General features: G+C 43.2%; 1 protein-coding gene across 1 annotated transcript in view; it reads left to right on the forward strand.

Moving 5' to 3' along the window:
• SESN3 (sestrin 3) overlaps positions 1 to 20,280 on the forward strand; it is a 70,495-nt gene that overhangs the window by 39,661 nt on the left and 10,554 nt on the right. Inside the window, exons 2-9 of the mRNA XM_054973398.1 lie at positions 7,431 to 7,496; positions 8,544 to 8,741; positions 10,295 to 10,477; positions 12,507 to 12,743; positions 14,925 to 15,072; positions 17,199 to 17,317; positions 17,497 to 17,687; positions 19,542 to 19,686. Of these exons, the coding sequence (XP_054829373.1) occupies positions 7,431 to 7,496; positions 8,544 to 8,741; positions 10,295 to 10,477; positions 12,507 to 12,743; positions 14,925 to 15,072; positions 17,199 to 17,317; positions 17,497 to 17,687; positions 19,542 to 19,686 (1,287 nt within the window). The remainder of the gene's footprint in view (positions 1 to 7,430; positions 7,497 to 8,543; positions 8,742 to 10,294; positions 10,478 to 12,506; positions 12,744 to 14,924; positions 15,073 to 17,198; positions 17,318 to 17,496; positions 17,688 to 19,541; positions 19,687 to 20,280) is intronic.

Below are 20,280 nucleotides of genomic sequence, written 5' to 3' on the forward strand. Positions count from 1 at the left end.
TCAACAACTCAGGGGTCCCTAGTCTTTTTGAGCCTGTGAGCACCTTTGGAATTCTGAAATAGGGTGGTGGGCAGAACCACACACACGCGCACACACAGACAGACGGACAGACAGACAGAGAGGAATTCCAAGTTCAGGGGACAAGAGGAGTTAATTTTTAAAAATGCACCAGGAAAGAAGAGGGAGAGGGAGAATAAAACTAATACTGTAGTGGCAGGTGCCACCAAAATGACATTATTTTCATCTGCACAGCCAGTCAGATCTCCAGTGGGCAATCAAACCCTGCCAGACAGGAGCCCCACCCACTTTCTAAAAACATATGGCAGGTGCCATGGCACTTGTGAGTGCCACAGAGAGGATCCCTGCAATAATGTAATACATATTAAAGTATATTTAATGTGGATAAAACTAAGTCACATTTAAACAATAAATAAATAAGCAATATACCCTTGAAAGTATTGCATATGTCTACAAGTATACACAGGAGTTATCATTATCTGCTGCTGTAGGTTGTCTTGCATTCTGGGTGAATAAAACCTTATCTTCCACAACAGAAAATATTTCAGTGCCTTACAACATTAACAATTTTTCTTCAGGAAAAACAACAAACTTTTGGAGTGGAGAAAGTGGGATTTGGGTCCCCCCTCCCTCAAGCCTTCATATCTCAAAAAATAATCATCAGCGTTGGGCAGAAGAATTATAGGTGATCAAGTGACTATATGTAAACCATGGTAAGTGGTGATTTATATTCAGCTAGGATGTGGTGGTAATTTTGCCAGTTCCTGGTTAGGAAATACCTGAAGACATGGAGGGTGGAACCTGGGGAGGGGAGGTTTTGGGGAGAAGCTGCAGCTCAGTAGGTTATAATTAGAGATGGGCACGAACTGAAATACGAACCAAAATTAAGCACAAATCAGGCCGGTTCGTGGTTCACGAACTGCAGTTCGTCAGATCCCATTTCTGACGAACCACCATGAACGTTTAGGCTGGTTTGTTTGGTTCGTTTTTTGGTTTGTGACTGCAGACAGCCTGGTGCCAATCAGTCAGTTTCCTAGGCAACGGGGGATGGACTTCCTGCAGACCTTCTGCTGGCCCAGAAGTGACCTTCTGCTGGCCCGGAAGTGATGATTTTCTGACCCGGATGTGACGTTTTCACGAACCAAACGAACTGGTTCGCGAACCAGGGGCAGGTTCATGAAAATTCATGGTTCGTGAAATTTGACGAACCATGAACTGCATGGTTCGTTTTTTTCCGGTTCATGCCCATCTCTAGTTATAATGTTGTAGCATCCACTCTCCAAAGCAGCTTTTTCTCTTGGGGAATTGATCTCTTGTCTGGAGATCATTTGTAATTTCAGGAGATCTCCAGGCCTCACCTGGAGGCTGGCAACCCTTGGCAGTAGATATTACTCACTTTTACTGTTGCCTGCTTCACCTCATATGGTTGTTATAAGATATAAAATAAACAGAGAAACTCCACCTGTAAATAACACCCTTAAAAAGTTATACATATTACTTACGCTAAAGTATAAATTTACCTTTTCAATCCTGCTGAAGATAAGAGGAAAGGAAAGAGATGAAAACTTCTGTTGATCCCTTTCTTCAATCACTTGCTCAATTTCCATGTCCTTCAGAAAGTTGTATTTCACATAGCAGGAGATTTTGCAGTGCTTAGAGATTATGCATTGCTCTTTCAGTATTTCATTCAGCCCTCTCCATAATTACGTGACAACCATTCTCCAAAGGCTGCATTTCATTAGGAAAGCTGTTCTCCTCCTCTGACAAAAATGCTATTCATACAAAGCGTACAAGTTCAGGTTTTCCTGGAACTACAGCAGTTGGAGAATGGCCTAGAAAATGGTCCAAAGGTGTCTAACGTAGTTCCATCTCTGAAACGACACAGCTCTGGGCCTAGCTAGTACCCAGGTGGGAGACTTGCTGAGGAAGGGCCAAATGTCACTTGAATCAAGTTCAGGCCATAACAAAATGTTGTGGTGCATACATACTCTGAACCCCTGTTAAGAGTGCTTTGCTTTGACAACTACTGTAACCCAAGAACTGATACTTATTTTCGTTCCCACATGCTTCACCCTTTGCTGTATAGTGATAACAAACATTCAGATCGAGGACTGTCTGCTCCCAATTTATGTAGGATTGGGAATTTAACCCACCCCAACTCATCTTTGGAAGAGTTTTGGGCGAATGGAACTGAATCTAAACGCTTTATCACTACATAGGATGAAGGAGGTGTCTTAAAGATGAAAAGAGAACTGTTATGAGAGCAAAGAAAACAGAACTCCCCCTCCAAAAGAGACTTCTCCATTGCCTAGCTCACGCTGAATCAGGGAAGTTTTGGGATATATTTAGCAGCCTTCAGAAGCTCTTCAAGACAAAAAAAAACATCAAAGAGCTTCCCTCTTCCAATGGAGAAAAGTGAAAGAACTTGTTCTCAGTCTGGCAGTGTAATCCTAAACAGTTTTACACCTTCCTAAGCCCATTGACTTTAATAGACTTAGAAAGGTGTAACTTTGTGTAGGATTGCACTGTGAGTCTCATAGAGGTTTAGAAAGCAGAGAACTTTGAGTTGCTTTTCAGAGCTCTGTGAAGCAACCTGGGTGAACGTTCTAGTCTGGAAGATAGGTAGGGGCTTTAATATTCATAAGCACACAAGCAGTGGAAGGCTGCTTGTATACAACCTAACTGCAGTAAGGGAGAAGGCGGGTTTGCATGCATATGCAATTGCTTTTCTCTTCGTTTTTGTTTTTTTCCTCCTGGCTGATGAGGGAAGCTGGTATTTTTATGCAAGCCTCGACACTTCTCTTGTGTGCAGAATCTTTTCTGTTCTTTGCACCTAACCCCATTGTTCATGGGGTCAGTATTAGAGGTTACAAGGTGTCAATCTGGAAGAAATTACTGGGGGGGGGGCATGCTTTTATGAAACCCCACCCCTGGAAATCTTCATCTCCAACTTTCTGTTCCCTTATCACTGCTGCTGTTCCTTTTCTGTTTACGTGTAATGGCAAACCAGTGTTAGTGAACAAATCAGTGCTTTGGAAAACAAAATAAGTTATTTGAGATGAACACAAATGAAGGAAGCACAGATTTAGTGTGTGGGCACTTCTTACACCACTCTCTGAAAATAGTGCCTGTTCAGCTGGCACTTAAGGCAATGGTATAACTGAAATCTGCTCCTTTATTTCTTGTATACAACGCAGAATATATTTGACTGGGGGTGCCCATTGGTTACCTCCCCCCTTTTTTGATTAATTGATGCACATCCAGTGGCACCTTAAGAGACAAACAGGATTTTCAGAATGTAAGCTTTCAAGAGTCAGGTCTCCCTTCTTCAGTCTGAAGAAGGGCACTCTGACTCTCAAAAGCTTATACTCTGAACATCTTGTCTGGACTCAAATCCTGCTGATCTACTGCAGACCAACATGTTTACGCACCTAAAACTATCCTGATGCACATTGATGGAAGAGCCAGTGTTAGAACTGTAGTATACTCCCAGTTAGGGTCATGGTTGGACCCTGGATATTTGGAGATTGATTTTTTGCAAACTCCAATTGCCATTCTTCATGAGTTGGTGACATAGCTGGGGAGAGGTCAAACTACAACTCCAGCTTTCCAACATTATCTAATTGTGAGGCGAGGGCTCTTTCTGAAGTGATAATGGACTTTACATCTACAGTTGGTTAGCTTAAGGGGAGAGAGGACTCTTGTGGACAACAGGCTCGAGGCACTTCTAGATATGACAACTGAGGCCCAATATAATCACAGTATGAGGGCCAAGTAAAGTTTACCCATGTGATGTTGCTCATGCCCAGCATCTCCTTAAACCTGGACCCATAGCTGTATGTGAAATGTTACCATGCTATAGATAATGCAGGTGCAGGTGGGTTTTGAGCTGGCATTTTAAATTTGCGCGGAGTCACCCAGGTTTAAGTGAGCATGTGGACTTCTCCTTGCTCTTGAAAACCCCCTCCTCCCAAAGTCACAGCAAGTGAACAAGTGTCCCCGTTTCAGCGACTTGATGCCATATGTGGACAGCCATCTTGGGGATAGGAGGGGTTTCTTAATACATAGTTAATGGTTTCTTAATAACTTCAAAAAACTTGCTTGAGACATAGGAGAGTGACAGAGAGAGCTGTAAGGTCCCACACATTCCAAAGTAGTAGTGAAAGAAGTTAAAGATATAGGTGACCATCATATAACTTGCAGATTTGCCAGAGAAGCAGGCATTTGGTTGTACTTTTCTGTATTTTTCAAGTCTAGTCCAACATTTTCAGCAGTTGGAAACAATTTGAGTGAGTTCTTTGTTTCTGTTTTTCCTGTCCTCCCAAGCTTGACATACATTTCTTTTTTTAACTTGGCAATGTTTTACCTCCTTTGAGGGGGAGGGAGGACTAAGCTTGCTGCAACTTATTTTTCTGATAAACTTCCGAGAACTGTGGCATTGTTTATGTTATAACTCTTGCACAATTTGTTTTTGGGCACCCATGTTTAACAAAGCACTTAATAATTGCAGTCTCATTTTCTTTTACCAGTCTAACAGGCTTGCAAATAGTTTCTTGTCTGGTTGTCTCCAAATAAGAATATATACATTTCAGGGTAATCTGACAAGGACTCATCACAAACATTAGTTCATTCGTCTTGCCCCAGGTGATTACCATAAATGTGTGTGCCTAATGGGTATAGTGTGATTTTTATGAACTTGTTTGCCACTTAAAACATCCAGAGTTTTAGGCTGAATGTTTCTGCCTATGCCAATCGCACATTGACTCTAAAGGTCCACATAAACTTAACAAGAACAGTCTTGAAATTAGCTACCTGTCCAGAGGGAATAACAGTTGCCTTATTTATATTTATACCACACCTTACTCCCCTATGGGGACTCAAGGCAATTTACATAATTCTCTTCTCCATTTTATCCCTACAACAACCCTGTGAGGTAGGATAGGCTGTATGTGTGAGACTGGCCCAAGGTCACCCAGCAAGTTTCCATGGCAGAGTAGGGATTCAAACCTGAGCCTCCCAGATTCTAGTCCAATACTCGAACCACTGGTTGTCATATATTTAAGTGTCATGGTTGCAGCGACAGATGTGCCATGGGAAACATGGGTTTTGAGGAAGGATCTGAACTGGGTGTGCAATAGCACTGTAAATGTTGTGGGGTGGGAGTCCCAGTTATAGGGAGCAGGAAGGAAGAATCATTGCAGAATCATTGAACAAAGGACAACACTGGAGTGGTAGAACTAGAAAACAGAGGCAAGGGGCGCAAAAGGAAAATGGGTTGGAAACTCATTGTGCTGAGAGCACTTTGAAGGAAGGGAGCTAGACAGAAAACAGTGATGGGGGAAAGGTTAAGGCTCCCTGGTGCTTCTTGATAGTTAATGGCCTCCTCCCAAAGCTATCTTGCCCAGAAGTCCAGAGTGGTTTTCTTAAACACTTTACTTGGTGTGTAATGTGTGGTTCTTAACTGTGGCCTTAACACTACACCAACTGTTATCTTGGTGGTATTGAGCTTCCAGAGTCATCTCTTCTTTTTAATAGTCTCTTGTTAATAATCTGAGTGTCTTATCTGTTGCTGTAGCACAGTGGTTAAGTGGTTCAGCTGTGAATCAACACTCTACTGATTCTAATCCCCCTACAGCCATGAGCTCAGTAGGTGGCCTTAGGTAAGCCACTCCTCAGCCCCAGCTCCCCAGCTGCATTGTGGAGATGATAATAACACTAACTTGTTCACCGCTTTAGGTGAGGCACGAATCTGTCTAGAAGAGTGGTGTATAAGTGCAGTTGTTATTATTACTAGCAACAAAGCCCATTGTGGAAAAAAATACAGTGGCCTCTAGAAAGGGGAAGGTGGGTAGGCAGGCATTCCCTCCTCCGTCACTGATCCTGACCGGATGAAGGCGGGGGGGGGGGGCAGGCGTGGCCACCTCCTCTGCACCTGATCCTGGCTGAGTGAAGGGGGGAGCCGTGCCGCCTGCTCCACACCTGACCCCAGCCAGGTGAAGCGGTGGTGAGCATTGCCACTTGCTCCGCTCCTGATCCCGGCTGGGTGAAGTGGGTGGGGCATTGCCGCCTGCTCCACGCCTGATTCCGGCAGCTTGAACTGGGGGGAGGGGACATTGCCTCCTGCTCCACGCCTGTTCCAGGCCGTGTGAGGGGATGGGCATTCGCTCATTCTCAGGTCCTGATCCTGGCCTGGTGAAAGGGGGTGGGCATTGCCACTTTCTCCACTCCTAGTCCCTGCCAAGTAAAGTTGGTAGTGGGCTTTACCTCCTGCTTTGCACCTGATCCAGGCAGGGTGAAAAGGGATGGGCATTGCCTCATGCTCTGCTCCTGATCCTGACCAGGTGAAGGGGACAGGCATTGTCACCTGCTCCTTGACTGATCTCAGCCAGGTGAAGGGGGACGGGCATTGCCACCTGCTTTGCTTCTGATCTGAGTTGGGTGAAGAGGGGATGGACATTTCCACCTGCTCTGCTCCTGATCCCAGCTGGGTGAAGGCAGAAGGCAGGTATTGCCCCTTGCTCCGCTCCTGATCCTAGCTGGGTGAAGATTGGGGTGGGCATTGCTGCCTGCTCCACGCCTGTTCATGGCCTGGGCTTTCCACTGTGGCGCACTCTCTGGAGGGCTGGCTGCCTCATCTGGGCTTCCCTCAATAGCAACGCCCTCTGGTGGCGCACCAGAGTAGGAAGTGCGTTGTATTGAATACGCTTAGCCTTCTATGTAGTAGGATAATAATTATCTTTGCATAGATTAAGGTAGGTAGCCGTGTTAGTCTGTCTGTAGCAGTAGAAAAGAGCAAGAGTCCAGTAGCACCTATAACACATAGCTCACTTCAGATATCTGAAGAAGTGAGCTGTAGCTCATGAAAGCTCATACGCTACCACAAATTTTATCTTTGCATGTATTGCCATCGATGTTTCTTTGAGGAAGGGGTAGTATAGAAATGTGGAGTTAAAGATGTGGATTTTTGATGCCTTGGGAGCATGATTTTGGGATAGGCAGATGTTTGGAAAGTTGAACGGTTTTCCATTACCTTAAGAATTTGCAAACCAGCTACTTCTTCCTTTTTAACACTGTGTACTTTACCAGTATGCCCTGCCTACAGTCTGGAGTTGGAACTATAGGTGCTGATGTATGGCTGCACTTTTTGTAGGCTGAAGCACAGGGGATATTTCATACGATTTTTTTCCAAGTCCAGAAGACCAGAGAAGTAGCCTTAAGTGGGGAGGGTACATAATTCTCCCAGCCTCTGCCTTGTCAGTTCAGATAAGGTTTAAAAAAAATCTTGCTAGGTTTGTAGAAAATGTTGACATATGTTTTAAAGGCACTGTCTTAGTATCCATCTAGCATATAGATATCTAAGATGCCAGTAGTAAAGCATCATAATTCTTAAATCTGTAATCTTTCTATTGCAGGAAAAGAAAATCAGAGTCTCTCTCCCTTTAACAAGAGGACCAAGTGCCTTTATACCAGAGAAAGAAGTAAGACTGTTTTTTTTTTAAATCACATTTTCAAGTAAGGTACCAGTGTAATGAAAATAGGGGCAGATATATTAAGTGAATTATTTTTTCCCCCCGTGTCTAGCCCTCTGCCCATACAGTTTGGTTCAGATTAGTATCAGGTAACTCACCTGTTGGTTAACTTGGAAGAGAATTCCAGAACAGTTAGTAACTTAGTCTGTGGCCAAAAAAAGAAAAAACAACAACCAAGAATTGTGGTACCTGTAGACTAACAAATGGATTGTGAGCTTCTGTAGGGTGTAATCTTTAAACAGAATACATCTAACGGTGGAAGCTGTAGCTTATGAAAGCTCATGCCACAATTAATGTGGCAATATATGAGGCTGTTGGCTTTTTGAGAAAAATGCAATGATGAAGTATGCAAAGATGGTACGTGGCTGCTGCTAAGCAATGAGTAACAGTGGGAGGGAGTCCTTTCTGATGGGCACTGGAATGTGCAATATGGTTGCCTAGTAGCTTTTTAATGCATTTTTCCTTGCTCACTTTCCAAGGAGCTTCCTTCCATTATATCCTCACAACAACTCTGTGAGGAAGTTTAGGCAGAAACTAGGCCAAAATCACTCACTACATCTCACAGCAAGTTGAGATTCAACTTGGATCTCCCAGGTCCTAGTCCGGTTCTATAACCACTATACTGTACCATACTTCCTAGCATGGGAAAGGGAGAGTGTGCATAGCAGAAAATTCTCAGTAGTGGAATACTATTTGTAAAGAGTTGTCCACCTCACTTTTTAGTCCATAGGTAAAGAGCATCCTGTTTTCTTTAACATTTTAAAGATCTTAAGATGGCCTCGAGTGTGTTGGCCTCTCCCATAGCTGCTAGTGTTTTGGTCTTTTATTGTTTGTTCAACAGTCTTTATCATTCTTGTGGAACCTTTTTGAACTTTGTAATTGAAAATAATCAATTGACGTATATCACCTTGAGCAGCTCATAGAAAGATGATTAATAAAATGCACAAGTAAATAGATAAATAACCTCCTTAGCTTGCCTGTTTTTGTTCCCTGAAGGTTATGCAAGCAAACAGTTTGAATGAGCGAATGCACCTGCTTGTGGAAGAATATTCTATATCTGGTCGCCTCGACAACATCACCCAGGTCATGAGTTTACATACTCAGTACTTGGAGTCTTTTCTCCGCAGTCAGTTTTACATGTTGCGTATGGATGGGCCTCTTCCTTTGCCCTACCGACACTACATTGCAATCATGGTATGTTCTGGAAAATACAACTGTATGTTTTTTCCCACTTTCTGTTTCCCCTTGTGTTTTTTCTCATGCCCCTCATAACTAGTGCTTCAATGCAAATGAAGCCCAACTGCATTGGGTTTCCCCTTAGAGGCTAAGAGAAAGTGCTGTCACAGAACTCTGATTCTGGGAGAATTTCCATGATATCCCAACAGCTGGGCTTGAGACAGGAAAGAACTTTGCTACCAAATACAGATTTGGGTCCAGATTATTGAAAGACAAACCTGATTTGACTGATTATATAACAATAGATAATAATAACAACATTTGATTCATATACTGCCCTTCAGGACAACTTAATGCCCACACAGAGCGGTTTACAAAGTATGTCACTATTATCCCCACAACAAAACACCCTGTGAGGTGGGTGGGGCTGAGAGAGCTCCAGAGAGCTGTGACTAGCCCAAGATCACCCAGCTGGCTTCAAGCAGAGGAGTGGGGAATCAAACCCGGCTCTCCAGATTAGAGTCCCGTGCTCTTAACCACTACACCAAACTGGCTCTCAGATAATGATGACATACCTAAAGCCTAACAAAAACAAAGGCTATGGGAAAGACTGTAGAAAGCCATTGCCAAGAGGGTCTCCCCAAAAATTTAAACTGTATACAAAATCCAATAGTGTCTGCTTACTGCTAAATCACCCTTCTAACATCATATATAAATCACTGCTACTTGCAAAAATTATTTTTATCTATCACAGTGAATACTTTAACCAACTTAAACCAATACACAGTCAATTAATATAGAACTACATGTGGAATTACATATGTACAAATCAATACAAAACAGTATCTCTCTGTCTACATCCACCAGTAGTCCGTAATATGTTCTCAACTCCAAAGAATGTTCCAACCTGCTAGTAAACATTCAAGATGTAGGGGAAGGTCCTCCTTCAGGTGGGGAAGAAGTAATGGAAGTGCTGTTGTGCTGTGCAAATCCACGTCCTTTCAACCACAGGCTTGAATATGCGAAGGGATCCCCTTGCCTCCACAACAGTCAATGCGTTCCAAGTTGCAATCTCTCCTGGAGTAACAAGGAGGACGCTGTTCCCAGCCCGACAAAATACTAGCAATTTTTGTTTCACATGACAAAGCTTTCTCAGGGGCTTTGTGTTTCAATTCATTTCTAGACATAGAACTAGTCTGGAGCCAGTGTGACGGCAATTCTCTCCTTTAGCTGCCATACTATGTCCGCTGTTGCTACTTCTGTACTATGCCTGCCTGCCAGTGGTCATAACACACACAGCTTTTGTGGTTTATACTTTTTATGGTTTATACTTTGTTTATGCACACATAAATTGTGTGTGTTCAATTTATCTTCCTTTCCAGGAAGATAAACTAGAATTCTTGGAGGCTTTGCATGTGTGTCTGTGTGTTGGTTGCCTGCATGATCCTTCACCTTGAAGGTATGCCTGCGATTCCCCCCCCTCCCTGACTTTCCCTTCCTCGTAGCAAGAAACGCATGCCTTTTAAAATTTGCTTCCTGCAGCTTATCTGTACCTGTGTTTCCAATTCTAGGCTGCTGCCAGGCACCAGTGTTTCTACCTAATAAACATGCATGTGGATGAGTTTTTGAAGACTGGAGGGATACCAGAATGGCTGAATGGTTTGGAATACGTTCCACAAAGACTGAAGAATCTAAATGAAATCAATAAGCTTCTTGCACATAGACCCTGGCTAGTTTCAAAAGAGCACATTCAGGTATTTCATTGGGATTAACTAGAAACGATGGTGAAGTGCTTGCTTGTGTGTAAACACTGCTTTGGGGGAGTTAAGTTGGGAGAGTCTCTCATTTCAGCTATGACTGCATTTCCAGCCCTGCCCCTTCTTTCTGTCACTACCTGTTCACAGTGGGTCAAGAATTAAGGAGACTGTCAGAGGAAATTGCTGTCATCAAATACATCCCCATACTCCAAGTTATCCCCTGTATACACAGCTGTTATTGGTCAAGTGCAAAATCAGGGAAGCCATTACAGTCAAGAAAACCTCTTATTTAGAAGTGGAAGTCTTGCTTGAATTAGGTGAACAAGAAGGAGCATAGGTTCTGGTAAGTTAGGTTGAAGATAAGACAAGTGAAAAAGAACAAAGAGCTCACTGCTAAAAACGTGAAGACAAATCATAAGAATTTCTTTAAATAAGAAGCAGAAAAGCAAGTGGGCAAGCAGGGCCTGGTTGACAAAGATCGCTGAAGGAAGATAAGTGAAATTGCCAAGAAACTGAATTCTTGTGTCAACAATACTAAAACCATGGAAGGTTAATTGCTATTAAAGCTCAGGCAAATATGATGGGTTTAGCCTTGCACATAAACAATAACGATGCCAGGCAAATTTCCTGGGGCAAAAGCTCTGAAACTGGGGTGACCCTCTAAGGCCTCTGCTTTTGTCTTCAAATAATAGGCAATAATGTACACCTTAATCAACGAAAACTGTATTACACTTCCTTCAGTCAGACACCCCTGTTGATGTTTCCATGATGTGTAATAATCCTCTGCCTTAATAACCAATTAAATTTATCAATTGCAAAACTTTTTAATCAGCAGGCAGCCGTACTATCTCTCTTCCCGCTTCTCATCTGCCCTGGAGTTCACCCATTCCCTTTGAAAGCAACAAGAGGAAATTGATGCAAATTGAATTTTTATAGCGCGTTTCCTTTCTGGCCCTGACTTGGAACAGGAAGGTTGCTCTTGCAAGGAAATATGGCCAGTGGAGTTTTGGACATCTTTAGGGGTGGATTTTTTTAACCTTCTGAAAGCCTAAAATAATACTGCCCACCCCCATAAGTAGCAAGAAAGCTACCAACCTCCTCCTTGTCTTAATCCAGTCATTTTAGCCACGCTATGGATGAATGGCTCTTCCTTATATGAATAAAGGGGTCTAGAATAGCCATTCAAATACATGCTAATTAAGACTGAAGAGGATGAAATAGCTTATGAGGACTGTAACATTAATTATGCTTTACTTACATTCCAAATTAGACTGATTTGCTGACTTTGCAGTCAGGAAGGAATTGGCCATTGGATGAAAGTGCCTGTGGGCCCAGCTGACTTTCCACTTCCCCTGTCCAGTATAGCTAGGCTTCTTGTTTTTCGTTTGAGTTATTTGGAGCCCAAGGGAAATAAAACATATGGCTAGAAGGGCATGGTGGAAACTTGGATTCGAAAGCTCTTTGTATGCTAATTATATTGCACTGTACCCACTGCACAGGTTGCATCAAGGGATACTAGGACAAAGAAGCTATGACTAGTATCCTTTTGAGAATATAAAAGTGAACAATTATTTGAATCTGTTATAGATTGCATAAATTGACAGTGAGGAAGAGGATTGGATGTAAAGGAGGATGAGATTTGAAAGAGCCCTGAAGGCATCTAACTGATTGTGCTTCTTCCACACAGCAATGTTTGGAAGCTGGAGGGGAATGTGGCAGGCACAGACTTCTACGGCTGTCCAGGATGTCTAGTTACAGTCCTGTGTGAGGGCACAAAAACCCTGGCCTCTGAGCAAAGAGCGTGGAAGAGAGAGCAGAAAGCTCCTTTCCTGCACTCAGGAAATAAGAACTTTGTATCCTCCTTGTGCCTTTCAGTTCTGTGCTTCAGAGCTATCTCTACCAAAATGGAAATTCTAACGAGACTGTAACTGTGGTGTCTGCTCCTCAGTAGCAGTCTGTCTCCTTCCTGTGTTTGCATCTGATGTGGAACTATATGTGTGTGCTTTTTTTCTTGGTTTTGCTTCAGAAACTTGTGAAGACGGGGGAAAATAATTGGTCTCTTCCTGAGCTGGTGCATGCTGTGGTTCTCTTGGCACACTATCACGCCTTGGCAAGTTTTGTCTTTGGTAGCGGCATCAATCCAGAGAGGGATCTCGATACCTCGAATGGGTACAGACTCATATCAGTTAACAGCTTCTGTGTCTGTGATCTTGCCAATGACAACAACATTGAAAATGCATCTCTCACCAGCAACAACTTCGGGGTTAGTGCTGTCAGACTTCCTTTTTCTGTTCTTTTCTGTTCCAGTTTTTAGGATTTTTTAAAACCTTCTTTGTAGTTCAGATTTCAATTTTCAGCTGTGTTCATCAGCATTGGCTGTAGAGAGCTGGTCCCCCCAAGAGAGGGATTGGACTCTGAAGTGGTGGGGCAGATCTACTCATTCCGAAGGCAAGTCAGGAACTGAACTGAGAAGTCTATGGTGCGGAAGGAGATGCGGGGCTAAAATGTGGATACAGATGAGCAGAAAGGCAGACCAAAATAAAATGGAAGACAGGAGAACGATGTAAGCTGCTTACTTGGGCTCCCCTTTAGGGAGAAAGGCAGGGTACAAATGGAGTAAATAAGTGCATAGGGAAGCTTCCGTATTGGGGAGAAGGACTGGCAGACAGACAGCAGAAGCAAAATTAGGGAGCCGTGCAAATAAGACCAGCCTGACTCTTGCCCTGGAAGCATTTATAGCCCAGCTGGGCTACCTGGGGATAGAGCCCTGTTGGGACACGCATGGATCATACTGAGCTCTGCTCCATGGCCTCAAGTAACTTAATGTGGTGGACAGCAGTACACGGGCTAGGAAACTTCCTACTGAAGTTCTTTCTGATCCTATCGATACTTCAGAAACTCCTCTAACTTCAGAATTGCTATGGGTTGCTACGTTTACATTTATATATGTGCTCACTTCAAAAAAATATATATAAAAATATGAAGGAGCTGTGAGGAGTTGCTTTCTTTCAAAGACAACTTAAAAGTTACTAAGATTTCTGCAGCTTACACAAAGTATACAATTAAATTTATGCAAGTTTTCAGTAGATGCCTTCCTGTGAAACACTATTTGAAAGAGAGGGCAGCACTTTGCACTGGGCTTTTAAGAATCCTTTCTGAGTGACATGAGGGGGGCTTAGCTCTTCACCTATCACCTGCCTCTGCTCCCTCAGCCTTCTTTGTCCCAGTCACTCCAAGCATGTATCTGGGAACCCCAGCTGAGGAAGAACTGCTAGAGGAGGGGGGGGCAAAGGAGAAGCTGCAGGAGGGGAGAAGATTAAGCATCCCTCCCCATTGGCTTTCGCCCTGCATATGGCAACCCTCCTCCTGCTCCTTTTTAAAATGAGTGCAAGCCTTTTTCCCGAGGTCTAGTTTTGGTCCATAGAACATTTTCAAACCGGAGAACAGACTTTCCTTCTAGTGGGGTGTATGACACCAGAAGGCAGGGACAGGAATATTTTTTTTCTGCCTTAACAGTGACTTAACTTAAAAAGGAAATATTCAGGTAATTCACAATTTGTTAGGCCCACTCACATCTGAAGGGTCTGCATCCTTGTTTAGCAGTAAGTGACAATTTCTTTAGAGGCGAAGTGGTATGAGTAGAGAGAGGGCTTGTACAGGTTTGTAGCTGTCGAGACTGAGGTTGAGAGTTGAAACTGTACAAAAGCATTGTTAGTGTTAAGCTAGAACCAAGGGTGCTTTGGGCTTGAAATGGCTATTTGGCCGTGAAACTCATGGGTGACCGTGGGTCAGTCATGCTCTTTCAATCTAACCAACATCACTGAGCTTTTGTGAGGGCAAAATGAAGGATGGGGAGACCTGTGTATGCCACCTTGAGCTCCATGATGGAAAGGTGGAAGAAAAATATGATGCAGGCACTGAACAGGTGAGTGTAGCCAGTTATTGAGGAATACACAAAGGCATTCCACACTCAGTAGTGCATTACCTTCCCAAGAATCTTTGCTTTCCTTAAAGAAAGAAAGGAAGAGTGTAGCCTTTGTGTAACCTTTGTGGCTGTTGCCAAGTATATTATAAGTATGCAGGCAATATCTGCCAAAATCTTAATAGCCAGAGGAGTGGTTAAGTAAGGTTATCAGTGACTGAAGCTTCAATTCCCTGTGTGACTTCTTGCCAGTTGCTGTGATTGGCAGCACTAGAAGGAATAATGCAAAATTGTAAAATTTACATTATAGTGCAAAATAAGAACAGTAAGAATGTACCGAATGTTCTTTGCACAACTCCACATCCTAGCCCAGACCTTGATGTATTTCATAAAATTGAGTATGAAACTTACCTGAGGAAAAGGGGGCAAGACCTCTTTTAGTTTAACCAAGACTGACAACTAAGCAGCTTTCACTCTCCTAGTTTGTTTGTGGCACTCCTTGTAACCTGCAATGTGTTTCAGATCTCGGATTCTCTAAGTGAACTGGAGGCTCTGATGAACAGAATGAAGAGGCTGCGGGAGGAGAAGGAGGACGAGGAGGCCTCCCAGGAGGAAATGGACACTCGCTTTGAAAAGGAGAAGACGGAGAGCCTCCTAGTTGTCACTGAGGGTACTTCTCCCAATCTGCTTTCCTTTTGATCCCTTTTTATTGAGCAGTCAGAAAATGTGACAGCCCATAGAAAATGGAAATCGCCCATAGAAAAATAGTGCTTAAGGGAGACTTGAAAGTGAACAACAACAAACTCTTAGTTTTTGAATAAACTAGTGGCTACTTTTCCAAAGCAGCCTTCATGAAGGTAACAGGCACTGCTGCATCTCTCTCATAGCTTCCTTTTACATACTTTCAAAAAGAAAAGTGTTTAGCATCAGTAGGACTAGCAGGTCCTTATGTGGTAGAGCTTGGTCAACAGTTTCAAAGTCAGCTAGGGCACTATGGGTGAAATATTTTGCCACTTAGCACTGAAGCCCAAGGGCAAGGTTGTCTGTTGTCTTGTTTTAAAAACACTGGCACAGATCTCCCTCTAGAGTGAACCAAAAGTGATTGCAGGAATCAATCAGAAAACTAATTCAAGTTTAGGCTCAACAATTTGGATTTTTAAAAAATTCAATGAAAGCCTATTTGGACAGTTGCCAAGCAGGTTTCTTCCCACGTAGAATTGTGTTTTGATTGGCTAATGAACCAGAAAAAAATAGAAGCATCCTTTGTGATTCTTGGCTTAACAGAGGGTTTTTAAAAGATGTTAGTGGTCGACATATAGCAGGTTCCCCAACCCACCCTTGTCAGGGCACCTGAAAGCACACCATGATGTAACAACAGGACCACCCACAGCCAACTTTTCAGCAAACTGGCTGATCGTATAGGGGGAACAGGTGAGAGGCGGGTGAGTGGCTCCTTAACAGAGCAATTGCCCTTGTTTAGTAATGGTTCTGCTGGATTTGTTCTAGAATGCTTGGTTATGTTATGGCTCTGAGCCCTTGTTTATCTCACTGAACTCTTCAGCCATGTCCAGGTGGCTCTAATTAAAAGGATAAGGATGTGTTGTGTTTTTTAAATCAGTGCTATGATCTCCCACAGTACGTGTAGGGATAGTAGTTCAAACCATGCTGATCCCTTGTCAACCAAGATTTGCCCGGGCTATCAAATTTTCATGGCCAGTGTTCCCTTTTAAACATGGGAGTCCTCCTGTCAAAGGAGCCTTGTCTTTTTGTAGGGGTGTGTCATTCATTCTAACTCTTCTACTGTGGCAGTGGAGGTCTGGTTCAGACACCCAAAACTTTCTCCAAAAACCTTTTGAGGCTGTGCTTAACTGGAGACCATGATGTAGCACTTGACCTAGGTCGAACTCTGTCATAGGCAAGGCCATGGTTGTGACAGCTGAAAAAATATTATTTTACTGTTGTAACATATGGTCTGGGCTGTCAGCATTATCCATGCAAGTGAATTTCACGGCACAGTTGGAGAACATCGTGGAGAAAATGCTTAATGTTTGGTTTACACACACATTTCATATTATTGAACCCTGGAGAAACTTGACCTTGTCGGGTAGACTGCATGCCATGTGGTGTAGAAGCAAACTTTAGGTTTGTGTGTATACCTTCATGTGCATAATTTTCATTGTGAATGAGTCCCATGTGCATGGATGCATGCACACAGAGATCCATCCCCTTCCTTTTTTCCATAGTGGGTCAAACACATGAGTCCATCCTTACTTGCATATGGGATTGCAGGTAGGGTGGAAGGGCACAGCAGCCCAAGCCTGGTTTCCATTATGTGTTTAACCACCAAACCAGGATACATGTAGTCTGAGTGCTGGCCAAATCCTAAATTTGTGGCCACTTGGATCTTAAATCAGTTTCTTGTGTTCTCTTCTTGTACCTTGGTTACTATGAAAATGTCTGTTTTCATTCCTTGGGTCTGAAGATGGGAGCTCTAATTCACGAAAGCTTACATTCTGAAAATCTTGTTGGTCTCTAAGGTGCCACTGGACTAAAATCCTGCTACGAAAATGTCTAATCTCTTTATTATCAGCTTCTTTCCATTGCCCAGTCTACATTGTGAATAAAGATAGTTTACCCATCTTTGAAACAAGGGAGAAGCATAGACAAGCCTTCAGCTACATTTTTATTTGCCACTGAAAAGTAAAATGTGAGCATGCTAATAGATTACACCCATTAATATCCTCCATTAATAATGAAAAGTACACACTTAGTACCCTACATACTTTTCTTTCCTAGCATTTGATGATGAAATACTTTCCATAGCCGATGTTTCCCGCTACATTGAAGATCCTAGTTTTGGGTACAAAGACTTTGCCAGGCGGGGAGAAGAACATCTACCAACGTTCCGGGCCCAGGTATGTTTACTGCAAAGGGTAACTGGCATTGATTAATGTTGGAGAAAACAAATAGAGAAGTACTTGTAGGATCCCTGAGAATAGTACTTGCAGAACTGCATTATATACCTTCAAAAACCATTCTGAAGGAGGGCTCAGACACAGCCTGTGTAATCGCACAGTGGTCTTTTCTTTTTCAGGACTATACCTGGGAAAATCATGGATTCTCCCTTGTGAACAGGCTTTATTCTGATATTGGGCATCTGTTGGATGAGAAATTCCGCATGGTCTACAACCTCACTTACAACACTATGGCTACGCATGAAGATGTTGACACAACCATGTTGAGAAGAGCTTTATTTAATTATGTTCATTGTATGTTTGGAATCAGGTGAGTGACCAAACTGAGCCCGTCAGCTAATATATTTAGAGGTTCCTTTTGGCATTTTGCATATGCTGAATGATATAACTAGCTCTCACAGCACTGGAAGTTTGAGTGGGCATAGGGATATAGCATCAAAATAATTTCAGTAGTGTTCTTAAAAGTCCTTTCTGCCCGGTAAGATTAGAGAACTAGCTTGAGAGTGAGACAACAGGCGTGAATGCCCTTTCTCTGTTAACAAATGAATGACTTTGGTCTATTTTAAGACCAGAAGCAAGCACAAATCGACAGGATGGAGTACTTCGTACGACTTCACTCTCAGGGCTCCTGCTGGGCAATTAAACTCGGGAGGGGGGGGGTTGTATTTTGAATAGACCAAGGATTGAAGAGGTTACATGTTGGGAAAATTCATGTTCGTGCCCTTCCGTTCACCTGTAAAAGAGCACGTGTGGAGGGGAATATATTTTGAAGAGAACTGGTGTGCATCAGTAAAGGGAGCTTTTCCTTGCTGTGTGTCAGTGCTTTTCCCCTAGCTGGGTTCACTTGGGCTATTGAGCCAGGCTGGAAAGTGAGGCTGGGCAGGAGGGGGAAGAGTTTAGCTCCTCTGGAAACTCCCCTCAACTGTGTGTTCCATTTTTCTGTTCAAAATAAACTCCAGCCTTGAGCCCTACACATGATGGGAGGACATGAGCATGGATGTCTACGATCATATCTATTTTAACTTGCATAAACAGAAAGAGGGATTTGTGGAGGTGGGGGGACGGAACACAAGTGAAGAGTTGCATGTTTTGTATATCAGCCACTGCTTGTCCACTACAGAACATGCCTCCCCCCACCCCCACCATTCAGCAGCACAGGTTCTAGATCTGCCACTCATAGGCGGCGCTTCACCACCATTAATTTAAAAAATGTACAGAGCTGGCTTCTGCTAGGCTTGGCCGTGTCCGCTTTTTCTCTCTCACTAGTTCTCTCACAGAATGCAGTGAAGAACAGAGGTTTAAAGACATATCCATGACAAACAAATAAAGGCACTTGGCTTACCCAGTGTTAATCTTTCATCTGCTCATTGGGACCTTAAGCCCTGGTCAAGAACCCCAGCTTGTGCAGGGAGCGCAGTAACACTAGTTAGTCTGCATGAGTGCATTTGTACATCTTGGATGATTGGCTGTTAGTCTCAAACTGCCAGAGCGTCATTGTACCTGCATGCAGCGTTGCGCTCTTGTGCGCGTGTCTTGCCTCACAGGGGAGAATGTGGCCAAGGGGCATATCCTTGTCATTGGGAGCCAGGCTCAAGGCCAGATAGGACCCCCAGGCCTCTGGCTGCTTAGCCCTGGACGTTTCTAGTAGTTCTTGTTTCAGGTGAAAGGAGGATAGTTGGGTATTATCATGCTGCCATAGTAAAATTTTGCAGTGTTTTCAATGGGAATTGTAGCTGATGTGAAATTGAAATGTCCTACTCACAGACAACTGTTTCTTGAGCAGCTCATCTGTACGACTTCATCTTCAGCAATCCTATGAGTGGCAGTTCAGAGGGAGGAAGTGGCATGTGGGAGCCTTTCCAGGAAACAATGGCACGTGGGATGCATTTCCACCACTCTTTCCCATGCATGTTGTTTGTAAGGGCATGACCTCAGGCCTGACAGTCATGTGATTCATCCTCAAGAGCCACATGAAAGTCAATGATTTTTCAAATTGGTTTAATTATCTATTGAGAAATTTAATTGAGCAAATCTACATCTGTTTTGTGAGATTTGTAATTTAAATTTACACCGGCAGAGATTTATTATAGTTTGTGCAGTGAAGAGAGATCCTTTGAAGCTGTGTGTTCTTCTGTGAGATTCATGCTGGCTTAATTTTACTTAGGTATGATGACTATGATTACGGAGAAGTTAATCAGTTACTGGAACGGAGCTTGAAGGTTTACATTAAGACAGTGACCTGCTACCCAGAAAGAACTACCAAGCGCATGTATGATGGTTACTGGCGCCAGTTCAAGCACTCTGAGAAGGTAAGTAATCATCAAATACACAGGTCATCTGAGCACACAACAAAGAAAATGCCATTGATGCAGAGGAAAGCTTCTGTATCTATAAATTAAGCAGACTCTCATAGAGCAGTAAGTTAAAGTCCTGCACAGTGGATGATAATAATAATAACAACAACATTCAATTTATATACCACCCTTCAGGACAACTTAATGCCCACTCAGAGTGGTTTAAAAAAAATTGTTCTTATTATCCCCGCAACAAAACACCCTGTGAGGTGGGTGGGGCTGAGAGAGCTCTGAGAGAACTGTGACTGACCCAAGGTCACCCAGCTGGCTTCAAGGGGAGGAGTGGGGAATCAAACCCGGCTCTCCAGATTAGAGTCCCGCACTCTTAACCACTACACCAAACTGGCTCTCTGTTGAGAGGGAAAAGCATTTCACTTCCATGCAAAAAAAAGATTACAGATAGACATCACTGAAAACTATTGCATGTAATCAAATTGGGGCAATATAGAGGTTCTATCAAGTAGTGCTGCAATTACTTATTCATGCAAGCAAGTCACCACTTGATGCTAATGTCCATGAACAGCGAATATGCGCATCACTCCTTGTGGC

This window comes from Eublepharis macularius, chromosome 3 (genome assembly GCF_028583425.1).
Source record: "Eublepharis macularius isolate TG4126 chromosome 3, MPM_Emac_v1.0, whole genome shotgun sequence".
NCBI lineage: Eukaryota > Metazoa > Chordata > Lepidosauria > Squamata > Eublepharidae > Eublepharis > Eublepharis macularius.